Source organism: Stegastes partitus, unplaced genomic scaffold (genome assembly GCF_000690725.1).
Source record: "Stegastes partitus isolate 25-593 unplaced genomic scaffold, Stegastes_partitus-1.0.2 Scaffold6, whole genome shotgun sequence".
Lineage (NCBI taxonomy): Eukaryota > Metazoa > Chordata > Actinopteri > Pomacentridae > Stegastes > Stegastes partitus.
This window is the reverse complement of record NW_007577737.1, coordinates 1,727,729-1,739,967: the sequence shown is the minus strand read 5'-3', so window position 1 is coordinate 1,739,967 and position 12,239 is coordinate 1,727,729. Positions and strand designations below refer to the sequence as shown.

At 44.2% G+C, this 12,239-nt stretch overlaps 1 protein-coding gene across 1 annotated transcript; it reads right to left on the bottom strand.

The window, feature by feature from the left end:
* Positions 1-1,767: 1,767 nt before the first annotated feature.
* gtf2h4 (general transcription factor IIH, polypeptide 4) lies at positions 1,768-9,301 on the bottom strand. The gene is made up of 14 exons (XM_008281268.1): positions 9,199-9,301; positions 8,850-9,006; positions 8,348-8,452; positions 7,499-7,630; positions 7,035-7,217; positions 6,086-6,194; positions 5,677-5,745; positions 5,443-5,526; positions 4,454-4,616; positions 3,944-4,074; positions 3,288-3,335; positions 3,099-3,177; positions 2,509-2,570; positions 1,768-2,014 (listed from the first exon to the last, which is right to left on the bottom strand). The coding sequence occupies exons 2-14, from the start codon at positions 8,963-8,965 to the stop codon at positions 1,904-1,906; spliced, it is 1,392 nt and encodes a 463-aa protein (XP_008279490.1). The 5' UTR covers positions 8,966-9,006; positions 9,199-9,301; the 3' UTR covers positions 1,768-1,903.
* Between the last annotated feature and the right edge of the window lie 2,938 nt (positions 9,302-12,239).

Sequence of the window (12,239 nt, the reverse complement as noted above, 5' to 3'; positions counted from 1 at the left end):
TTACATTAAACTCTTCTGAGCTTTTTTTGTTGTTTTCATTATATTTGTCCAAATAAATGTACCTTTAGTTGTACCAGACATTAAAATGAACAAGAAATTGAAGACAACAACGGTGGTCTACTCATTTTGTCCATGACTGTAGACACGCTCGCCGATAGGGGGCCCAGAGTGGGGTGGGGGGCCCAGAACTGGACCCTCGTTGAATTATGGATTTTTTTCCCCCAAAGCAGGGCTATTAATGGAAAGAAACAGGGCAATATATGAGTTAGAAGTTTTAATTTGTTTTCATCTGAACTGTCCTTAATATCGTTGGAGTTGCCCTCCACCCCCACCTCCAACATAAAATGGTTTGGCCCCTGATCAACAGTTGACGTCCTTTTATTGGAAGTTCGGATTTTGCACTTCAGCACCAAAATGTCCGCTCAGCAGAAGTCTGGTGCTCAGAAAAGGAAAAAGAAGAGAAAAGGAGAGGAAGAAAATAGAGGCCTTAGAGATTTGCTTAAAATATACTTTTAAAAAAAAGGTGGTGACAACGAAGCTGGAACTAGTAAAGTCAACGTAGAGAGAGGTAAGAAACAGCGGAGCCAACGTTTGTCAGCCTTGTAACGTTATTTGGCTAGCGCTTAATATCCATTAGCTGTGATAAAAATCTTTTTTACTTTTTAAATTTCTTATTATTATAAGTCGTAGTAGTGGTATTGTTAGTATTATGATAGTTTTATTTTTAAAATTTATTATGATTAGTTGTAGTAGTATTGTTAGTAATATATTTTTATTTTACTTTTTAAACTGAATTTATAATTATTATTAGTCATAGTATTGTTAGTATTATTATATTTTTATTTATAATTTATAACTATTATTAGTAGTAGTAGTATTAGCAGTATTGTATTATTATTTTTTAATTTGAAGTTATAACTTTTATTTTTTTCTTTAACTTCCTGCTGTACATAACCTGCTGCTGACATCTGTGACTCCTATATGGACACCACTGCTTTACTACCTGGCAGCAGGCCTCATCTGCACATCACCTGCTGCTGTCGCCCACCTTTCCTGTGTTTTTTATGTGTTGTTTTCTTTCTCTTTTCAGTGCGTCGCTCTTTGTCCACCTAATTGCCCCTCTGGGATCAATAAAGTTTTTTCTGATTCTGATAAACATGCTCAAAAGCTCGTGAAAATGTGCACACACATCATGACCAGTGAAAAATTTGGTATTTTTTGGTCATTGTGCATGTGTGTGGCAATATGGCTCTGTAGCGCCCCCTACAACACCTTTGTAACATCGACTATGCAGCACATCCAGACACAGCACAAAGTCAGTGGGTGCCATACCCTGAACCCAACAGGAAGTCTGCTGGAAGTCTGATTTAATGTCAGAGTGAAAATAAAATGTTTCATGTCTTTTTATACAGTGGATGAGAACTTTTGGTTTCAATTGTAGGTTGATCATTGATTCACAAACCATCAGCGGATCTTCAAAGATCTGTTGGGTTTCTGGAGCATCATCACAAGCCTCAGTCAAACATCTTCCATTTCTGAACTTTCTGACCAGAACCAAACTCTAGATGATGGAAGATTGAGTGTTTGGCTGATTTGACCAATAGGACAGCCTTCTTTGTGCTTGAAATGACCTTTAAGCTCACTTCACTTATCTTTTCTGATCCAAACCCATACTGAGGTCTTGCTACATAAACCATATCTATGAAAACGTTTCATCATTCATTATTGTTTTCTACATCACTACTAAAGAAAGAAGAGCAGAGTTTGTTCAGTCAGATACACTCAAGTCAACATTTTATAAACAAATAGTCGTCTTCATCCTCTGACAGTCATTAAACACAGAAGAAAGTCTTGACATCATAGAAAACGTCGTCCTCAGACGTGGCATCGCTGCTTCCTCCCGTCATGTGTGGGACCTCTGTCGCTTCCAGAACCTCTTGACCTCACTGTGGCCCTGCGGCGTCACCACCATCACCCTGTGAGCCACGTCCTGCCACACCAGACAGTCCAGGCCCTGCGCCAGAAGGACTTCGTTAGACAGGCCTCAGCAATGACGGACATTCTCAGCATTTCACCAACACATGATTCATTAAAGAGGTGCCCAGGTCATCGATCATTAAGCTGCTGTAAGTGTAAGGGGTTGAGGAGTTGTAAAGGCCACAGACATGGTGGCACGGGGCTCTTATGCTTCAACACTCTTAACATCGTATGTTTAAGGAAAACTACAGCGTCTTACAGCTCAGGTCCTTTTTTGTTGTAGCTCTTGTGCTAATTTAGCTACAACAACAACAGCCACTACTGCTTTACTAGACTGTATGGGTGTTTGTGATGATACTTCTCAGCTAATATATCGAAAATAGAGTGAATGATGAATCTAGTTTCATCAAACAAAGGTCTGTACCGTATGATGTTAAGGCTGTGAGATGTTGTAAACGGCGCTACATAAATAAAATTGAATTGAATAATAATGATGACAGAATGGTATTTAGTTAGGAAATGAAACCAAACCTGAGCTCTGTCTCGCAGAACCTCAAAGTCAGCCTGGGAGAGGAACTGGTTGTAGAGCACTCCTGAGGGAGACAACAACACAGAGCAGCAAGACATGAGTGTAATCTGGTAAATGGACTGCACTTATAGAGCGCTTGTCTATCTTAGCAGTACTCTTCTTCTCTCCACACTTTCTCTTTATAACTAACATTTCTAACTGCTTCTACCTTCTTTGCTTTTTCCTTTCTGTAAATAAAACGTACCTCCTAAAGATATTTTACAGACATATACGCCTACCAAGACAAGGATTCTCTCCACTGATAGGTTTAAAAGATATATAAAACATGTTCATAAAGAACTGTTGTCAGTTAATTAATGACTGAAAACAGTATTTGTGAGAGCAGATGGCTGGTGAGTACGACTCTGCTGTTAGACGGCACCGGCATGAACGCAGCAGAAATGCACGTTTACAGTGATGATCAGAACAAGGTAACAGGAAACTTTGGACAACAGTCCATCAAAACTGGAGCTGAGCGAGGAGATGGGGTACGACATCATTTAAATCTTTTAAAACATATCAATCTGTCCCACTGAAGAACAAGCCCACTCACCCTCTGTGAACTGTAGCCGATCTCTCTCCAGCTCCCACAGTCTGATCTGATCCGTTATGGTCGGAGGCAGCACTGGGGTCTGAAGCACAAGATACAGGATGGAGATACTGTTCAAAACTATTAAAAGCTGGCCAGCAGTTATTGGATTGATTAGAATTAAGCGTCAGAAGAACAGGTGGGTTGCTGTACCTGTGTGAGCATGACCGGGTGAGCTCTGGTCCTGAGGAAGTGGATAATCTGGATAACAGAGTAACAGAGACACAGACAGCATATTACCGGAAGGAGGGAAGCCGGAGTAGAAAAATCGAAAGGGTTCATAAACTTTTAAGTATCACAGCGTGAAAGGGAAACTGTTACAAAAAACATGTCTCATTGTAGAATATTCTACAATGAGACATATTCATTCCTTTGATTATTATTGGGTTGTATGCTCCATGCCACAAGGGGGCTGTATTATATGTGACTGAGGTTACCTAGGGTCATCCAAAGTGGGGCATTTAATCAAGGTAAACCCAGAGGCAGGTGTTGCTCATTTGGGAGAAGCAAACAGTTTTTTTTAAGCCTGTGTTTGGTGAACAGCAATGCGTTTGTTGTTTTTTTTCTCAGTATATTATGAGTTAGTATTAGATTTACGTGTATGACTTATAAAGGAAAATAAACGTGCCGTGTTAACAACATAACCTGCGTTTTGCTGTGTCCGGAGCGCACTGGCCGCATGTCCAAACAATTCTCTTAAGCAACCAATTGTGACTTTGAACAGGACTCAGGTACTACACTCATATTTTCACAGTTGTAATGAGGACAGTGAACTGCAGTGTGCCAGGCGGTGTGTAGTGGTGGACTACCTGCTGGGCTGTGATGCCGTTGGCGATGGCCTGCTGCACCGACTCCCTGGTGAGCTGAGCCACCACCACGTTGGGGAAGCGATAGAGCATTTCACTGAAGAGAGCCACCAGAGCGATCTGAAGCTCGGAATCTATGACGGGCATACAAACGCAATTAGGTCAGCACAGGTTCTGTGAGTTGTGTAACTTGTCAACAGCTAAAGACAAGCTGCATAAATTCTAACCAGTAGACGCTGGTGTATGTTTGAGCCTTGGACAGCGGTAGGCTGGCTGTTTGCCTCTGCTTCCTGTCTTAATGCTACCTCTGAACTTACAGACAGACATGACACTGGTATCCATCTGAACTGTCAGACACAACAGTAACAAGCACTTTCTAAACTGCAGTGCTGACTACAGCATTAGTATCACCATTAATGCAACACAACAGAGAGGAAAGAAGCACAGCGACGGTTTCATATGAACAGGTGTAAAATGTTTTTAAAAAATACTGCTTCCTGCATTCAAACGTACTCGTGTAGGCGTAGATGCGATAATTGGTTTCTACCACAATGAAGCCTGCCTCTCCGGTACCAGGAGTGGACGCCAGGTTAGAGGAAGAGGAAGAGGAGCTGGTAGCGACTCCTGCAGCCAGGGTGATGGCCAGTCTGGTGGGGTAGTACCGCCTGGACTTCCTCTGATGACGAGAGATGGAGACAAATTATACCTATATATATTGATTTAATGAAAGCAGATCTTACCCGTTATGAAGTATTTAGGTCACATGTGTTATACACACACACTGAACTCAGTGTTTTGTTTCTGTTTTATTTCAGTTAATTCCATTTTCTGGACAATCACATTCATCAGACAGACTTTGCAAAAAGTGTTCATTTATGGTAAAACTCATGGTCATCATACATCACAAGCAAACAAAACAAGCTCCTTATCTCCCACACTCATGAATCATGGGAGAAAAACCAAACAGAAACATCCAGACATCTTTCCATGAGCGCTACCTATCAGGACCATCCTGTCTCAGAGTGATGCTGAGAAACTAGTCCATCATTCATAACTTCTAGACTGGATTATTATAGTTCCTTATTACCAGGATGTCCCAATAACTCTCTTAAAACCTTCAGCTGATACAGGGGCGTTTGGTTCCTTCACACCGTCGCTGACCGCTTGATCAGATGGAGTCCAAAGGCTACTCTGGATTGTTGGCTTCTCTGTTTAAATCCCTAAGCTCTTTACCGTAGAACGTTAAGCGCTGTGAGATGACAGATGTTGTGAACTGCTCTATATTCATAAAATTTTATTTAAACTTTAATTGAACAGGGCTTAATAAACCCAATTTGAGGTGAACCTAAATGAAAAGACAAACAAGTACAATCCAGGTAGAGAGCTGGTCTGGAGCCCAGACTGAAGAACCAAAGTTCAGCCTTGTGTATGTCATCACCCTGTTGGTGCTGCAGTCATACAGCCAACAGTATTTAAAGCGCTGGTAGATCTCGCTGCCTCACCTTTCTCTGGAACACGAGTCCAAACTCCCGCAGATGCTGCAGGAAAGTGAGTAATGACTCACTCATACCCTCCACGGAGTAATCCTGAAGCACATAGACAGCACACGATCAATAACATCAGAGGAACACACATTAAACAAGAATGTTAGAACCACAGCCGGTGCACTAGAACGCTGTACAGTGCTGCACACACTGCTCTACGAATGAAAGAAAAGCTCACTGCTGTGAACTCACTCTGCCAAGAGTAGAGAAGCTGAGCTGGAATAAGAAGGACAAGATCTCCACCAGGTCCATCCCTCTGGACTGAAAGAGACAAAGCATAACATATATGTAACAGAGCTGTAGAGTTATGGACACAATCATCATCAAATGTGACGTTTTTATTTTACTTTCTCCTCTAAACAAACAGAACATTGCCTTCACTGTCATGTTGCGCTACAGTCCTGTAATGTAATACTTCAAAATAAGACTGGTCATTATGGACAGTGGTCCTCCTCAAAGCAGAATGTGAAGAAGTTGTAACAAAACATTTTGTTGTTGTTTATTCTGTTTTCATTGGATGCTGTGCAGTACGGTCACACAGGACACAACACTGCTGTTACGGACATTAAGGTGGACGCTGGACGAGGACAGTTGAATTTACCTGAGCAGTTTTGAGGTACTGAAGGGTGAAGTACCACAGCTGAGAGGCCGTGTCCAGCAGGAGGAACTGGAAACCAGCTGAGGTGATGTAGGGAGCCTCTCCTGCCTCACTGACAAAAGATCAGAGGACAACATGAGGGACAGCGCTAACCTGGAACACCATAAAAACTGTTTTCAGACATATTCAGATCTTTGGCTAAATCTTGCCGTTACAAACGCAGGCTCTGACTTTATAAATTATTAATTAGCAATGCCTTTTTATATGATAATCATATGCATTTCCTCTGACTCAGGTGTATCAAGAGGTGGAACGCTTCCAGGTAACCATCTGACAGTTCACTAAGCCCCGCCCCCCTAGTGCAACTGTCCACTCACACCATAGCATCAACTGAAAGCCAATGATGTCAGGCATATAAAAACATTATCAATCGTTGATCAGTGACTAATCAAGCAGCAGAACTAACCTGCTTAACGAGTGTGTTTATTTGCATGAATCCAGGGGAATAATGTTAGCATGCCAGGTTAAACATTATACACAGAAAAAACCTAATTTAGCTATACGTCAAGTTTAGGATAAGCTTTTGTTGTGGCAAAGTGACACTATTTGGAAAAAACTTAAAATAATTCAGAAATCTAATCAGTGTACAGCTTCTAAGTAACACAAACTTAATTAAAACACATTCTGTTATCTCATTTTCAGTTACAGTCCTACATACTGGGGCTAACAGGAGACTCTGTGAGGCAGCGATGCTGTGTTTCCAAATGCTCTACACACACTACAAACAGTGAGGATGCAGATGTTTTGCATTACACCCGTCAGCTTCATCCTCTGCATCATGACACAGTCCTAACATAGCATCGTGTCATGTGAGGCACATTTAAATTCTTTTCACAGAGTTCTTAGTTTCATACGCAACAGTTTAAGGAACGTGAGCCTGATGCTGCTTTACCTCTTCATGAGGCCTGCTTGGACCAGCAGGTGAGCCAGGTCCTGGCTGACAGCACTGGGAGAACCCACCATGAACTGCAGGATGACCTCCCATCGCTCCATAGCGTAGCGGTCAAGGCTGTCGATGTCCCGTGCATGCCGGTCAGGACCAAGAGAGCTCCCCTCCTCAGCCCACGCTCTGCCCCTGTGTGCATGTACAGCAGAGGTTGGTTCACATCATTTATACTGTAAGAGGGAAGTTTTAGACATTTGGATACTGCGATTCTGACCAACCAGGTCTTGGATGGTTGAAAGAAAGGGAAACCAAGTAAGTAGCGGCTGTGTCTGGTTTTCTTTGTGAAACAGCCGGTTACTTTGACTACATTCCTATCAGCACATGCAGCAACATGGTTACTGCAGAATGAACAGAGAGAGGGGAGTGCTGCCCCCCTGTGGCCAAACCCTGTACTCACAACAACGACTTACCCTCCGAGCAGAGCTGTCCTCAGGTTGTCTTTGAACACAGGGTTTAGGATGTATCCCTGCAGACCCCCCTGCAGCTGCTGACTGTGCCAAAGGCGGAGTCCGGCCAGCACTGAAACACATTCATCGTGATCCCTGCAGCGAGAAGCCAAAGACAAAAACACACACAATGAACGGAAATGATCATGACTCTAAAATATGCAGTTCCCTGTTTTTCTCCCACCAAAGATGGAATAAAGCTGTAAGGGATTTTATTAGCTGTACTAGCAACACAAAAACAACGAGGAGTTTTTACGGCAAAAGAATACAGTTCAGGTGGTGACAGTCCCACCAATGAACAGAGCCATGTTCATGTCATGGAGGTGGTATTCTCTGGTAGGAGGTGGTTCTTTCAGCAGGACAGGGCTTCCTGCAACACTACAAATATTGCTCAGGAATAGTGTGAGGAACATGAGAAAGAGTTCAAGGTGTTTACTTGGCCTCCACATTCTCCAGATCTCAATCTGATCAAGCATCTGTGGGATGTACTGGAAAAACGAGTCCAATACGTGGAGGCCCAACCTCGCAGCCTCCAGGACTTAAAGCACGTTTCTGATCTCCTCATACCACAGGACAGCTTCAGAGGTCTGTGGAGTCTGTGCTCGATGGCTAGGTGGAACAATACTCAGCTTTGATTATAGAGCAAGATAAGCCTTCCAGCAAAGAGCATTTAAAATAAGTCTATAAATAAAATTGAACTGAATTAGACAGAACTCACCAGGTCATATCTCACACTGTGATACAGGAGAACAAACGTACAACAACAGCTAACTCACAACGCTGCTGGAAGCATAAGCATGACACGTGACTCACTTCTGACTGTCTTTCTTCACCCAGAGCGCCACGGCTGCCTGAGGAAGAGGCTGATCCAGGAACAGCATACGCATCACATAGTTCTTGGCCAGAGACGGGAGCTCCCTGTGGAATAATAAACACAGTATAAAACCACACAGACCGTGTTCACGTCACGTCCACGACAACGGGACGTTATATCAGAATCAGAATCAGCTTTAATGGCCCAGTACGGACACAACATACAAGGAATTAGGTTTCGGCTGTTGGTGTCGCCCTGGGAATGAACAATAGGAAAATAAAGTAAAATAACTATAGGAAGATAAAAACAAAATTAATAATTATAAAAAAATAAGATAACAAATATATACAGAACTGACACATCTGAGCAGAAAACATTTATGTACAGTGGTGCAAATAACAACTATGGCTGAGAACGGCTCAGTAGGGTTATGGCAGTGGGATGTGTTTATGTCAGGTGGGTTCAGTGTGCAGGTATTATCAGTACAGCTATACATTGTACCTGTAGACAGCCAGACATGTTGCTGGGTGGTTGTACAGTCGGTCCAGGATCTCTGGACTCAGCTCTCTCAGGTATTCATGCAGGTTCTTACACTGCAGCTGGACGCGCAGCTTCATGGTCTACGGCCGGACAGAGGACAGGCTCAGTGGACACAGCCCTGTAAAGACACGGGGAGCTGATAACATCTGTCAGGAGGGTTTTAATCTGCGGATCCACACTTTTAATTCAGCATATTTACAATACGGCTCATTCCGACATGAAATGTTTTATCGTCCAGACCACACTCAGAACAACAGAGGACGAAGCACTTCAAATAAACCTAGACATGTGTATAGAAAATATATGTTACCGTGAAGACAGCTTCAAAATATCAACCAGATCCCGACAATGTAAAATTACTTTGTGCAGAATAACTCCATAGTAAATATTCAGCGCTGTTCTCCCGTTCAAGCGGCCATGTTTCCAGGTCATGTGACCTTAATGCCAACGTCCTGATTGGTCCATTTTCTTCTTCTGCTGTTTTTTTTAAAAAAGCAAAAAAAACAATCACCGTACAACTTAAAGGGCCACGACCATACATATCTATAATAAAAGCCTTTATTATGGATATGTATAGTCACGACTGGCTGGACAAAGTTTGGAATGTCTGGACAAAAAAACAAAAGAGGTAAACAAGGCGGACTGCCCCCCCAATCAGGTTAAATAAAAAAGAAAAGAAATATATATAGTTATAGATATAATGAAATAATCCAGTTAAAAGACTTTATTCATGACATAGTGGAATGTGTTGAGAACAAATAACATAAACATGATCAATGTAAATCAAAACTATTATCCCATGGAGGTCTGAATTTGGAATCATACTCAAAACAAAAGTGTAAAATCACATCACAGGCTGATTCCTCCAGACCAGTCGTAATGAGGCTCAGCAGTGTGTGTGGTCTCCACGCGCCTGTAGGACCTCCCTACAGCGCCTGGGCATGCTCCTGATGAGGCAGGATGTTTTCCTGAGGGATCTCCTCCCACACCTGGATTAAAGCATCAGTCAACTCCTGGACAGTCTGTGGTGCAACGTGGTGGATGGAATGAGACACAATGTCCCAGATGTGCTCAGTAGGATTCAGGTCTGGGGAATGGGCCGGCCATTCCATAGCATCAATGTCTTCATCATCAGGAACTGCTGACACACTTCATCCACATGCAGGCGAGCATTGTCGTGCATCAGGAGGAACCCAAGGCCCACTGCACCAGCATATGGTCTCACAGTGGGTCTGAGGATCTCATCCGAGTACCTAATAGCAGTCAGGGTACCTCTGGCTAGCCCATGGAGGGCTGTGGGCCCTCTAGAGAAATGCCTCCCCACACCATTACTGACCCACCGAACCGGTCATGCTGGAGGATGCTGCATTCAGCACAACGTTCTCCACGGCGTCTCTAGACTCTGTCATGTCTGTCACATGTGCTCAGTGTGAAACTGCTCTCATCTGTGAAGAGCTCAGGGCGCCGATGGCCAATCTACCAACCTTGGTGTTCTCTGGCAGATGCCAATCTCCCTGCACAGTGCTGGGCTGTAAGCACAAGCCCCACTGGTGGACATGGGGCCCTCAGACCACCTCATGGAGTCTGTTTCTGACAGTTTGAGCAGAAACATGCATATTAGTGGCCTGCTGTAGGTCATCCTGCAGGGCTCTGGCAGTGCTCCTCCTGGTCCTCCTGCACAAAGGAGGAGGAAGCGGTCCTGATGCTGGGTTGTTGCCCTCCTACGGCCCCCTCCACATCTCCTGGTGTACTGGCCTGTCTCCTGGTATCTCCTCCAGGCTATGGACACAGCAAACCTTCTTCCCACAGCTTGCATTGATGTGCCATCCTGGATGAGCTGCACTACCTGAGCAGCTTGTGTGGGTTGTAGACACGCCTCATGCTACCTCTAGGGCTGAGAGCACTGACAAGATGCAGACGTGACCAAAATATCAGCCAGAAAGGACCATCTGCAGAACGAATCCTTTATAGCAGGGGTGTCAAACTCCGGTCCTCAAGGGCCGCAATCCTGCATGTTTTAGATGTTTCTCTCTTCCAACACACCTGATTCAAATGATCATCAAGCTCTGCAGAAGCCTGATAACGATCCTGATCATTTGAATCAGGTGTGTTGGAAGCTTGCAGGATTGCGGCCCTCGAGGACCGGATTTCGACACCCCTGCTTTATAGGGTGGTCCTGCTACCTGCCTCTCATCTCTACCTGTTGTCTGCTCCATTTGCAAAACAGCAGGTGAAACTGATTCACCATCAGTGCTGCTTCCTACCTGGACAGGTTGGTGTGACTGACCTGGAGTCACATCGTGTTGTTTAGGTGTTCCCTTTATTTTTTTGAGCAGTGTATTTTTTGCAGGGTACATATGAGGCAGGGGTGCACCAGAAATCCACAACAAGTTTGTAGAAGTTGGGATGAATGCTCTGTTGTCTCTCCCAATCCCAATAGGGGGTCCTCCGTCCTGGGAATGTTTGGGCCATAGACCAGTCCATAGAAAGCTGTCTTGCTTAAAACCAGTCCATGGTGTAAAAAAGGTTGGAGACTGCTGAGCTAAGTGGCTCAGTTCATGCAAATCTAGTTGGACCCTGTTTTTTAGAAGGTTCCGGTTCTTGCTGACCTGTTGCCCTGGCTCACAAAATGTAAAACCAGGCGCCCTGTCTCAACTCTCCTGGAGCACCTGAGTCCATCCTGCCCAAGACTTGTCTGGTTGCCTTGCTCAGCTGGGAGGTGGAAGGCTAGGTGGACCAAGCCCAAGCCCCACAGTCTGACCCAGGGAATGGACCTCCTAAAGCATTATTCACCCCAGACATTGAGATCCCCAGTCCGCCAGTGGGCACACTCCTCACAGCTGACCTGCCACCCCAGAGCCTCCCGGACCCTTGGAGTCCTATGTCAGAAGGTCTGGTGGCCCACTATGGACCAGAACACACAGGAGTTTGTGGCTTTACTGTAATATCTGTACCAAACTTCATGGAAATCCAGCCAGTAATCGTTAAAAAATGTCATCAACCCACCAAAACACAGCCTGCTGGTGTTGCTGGAGAGTCAGCCAGGGGACCACCAAGTCAGATCTATTCTGTGGGGTGATTCATGATGCTAATGTGGCTAAAATGTACATTTCTGAAAAAACAACTCTACTGCGTTGCATTTTCTTCTGGTTGTCTTGTAACAGTGTGTTTCAAGATTACAATAAACTGTGGTGCACTGTGGTGAAACATCTTCTGCTGTGCTGGCAGGCTTCCTTCCTCCTCACAGAGGAAATGATGTGCACTCTTGCTCAAGCAAACACACACACACACACACTCACACACACACACACACACACACACACACACACACACACACACACTTAGAATAAA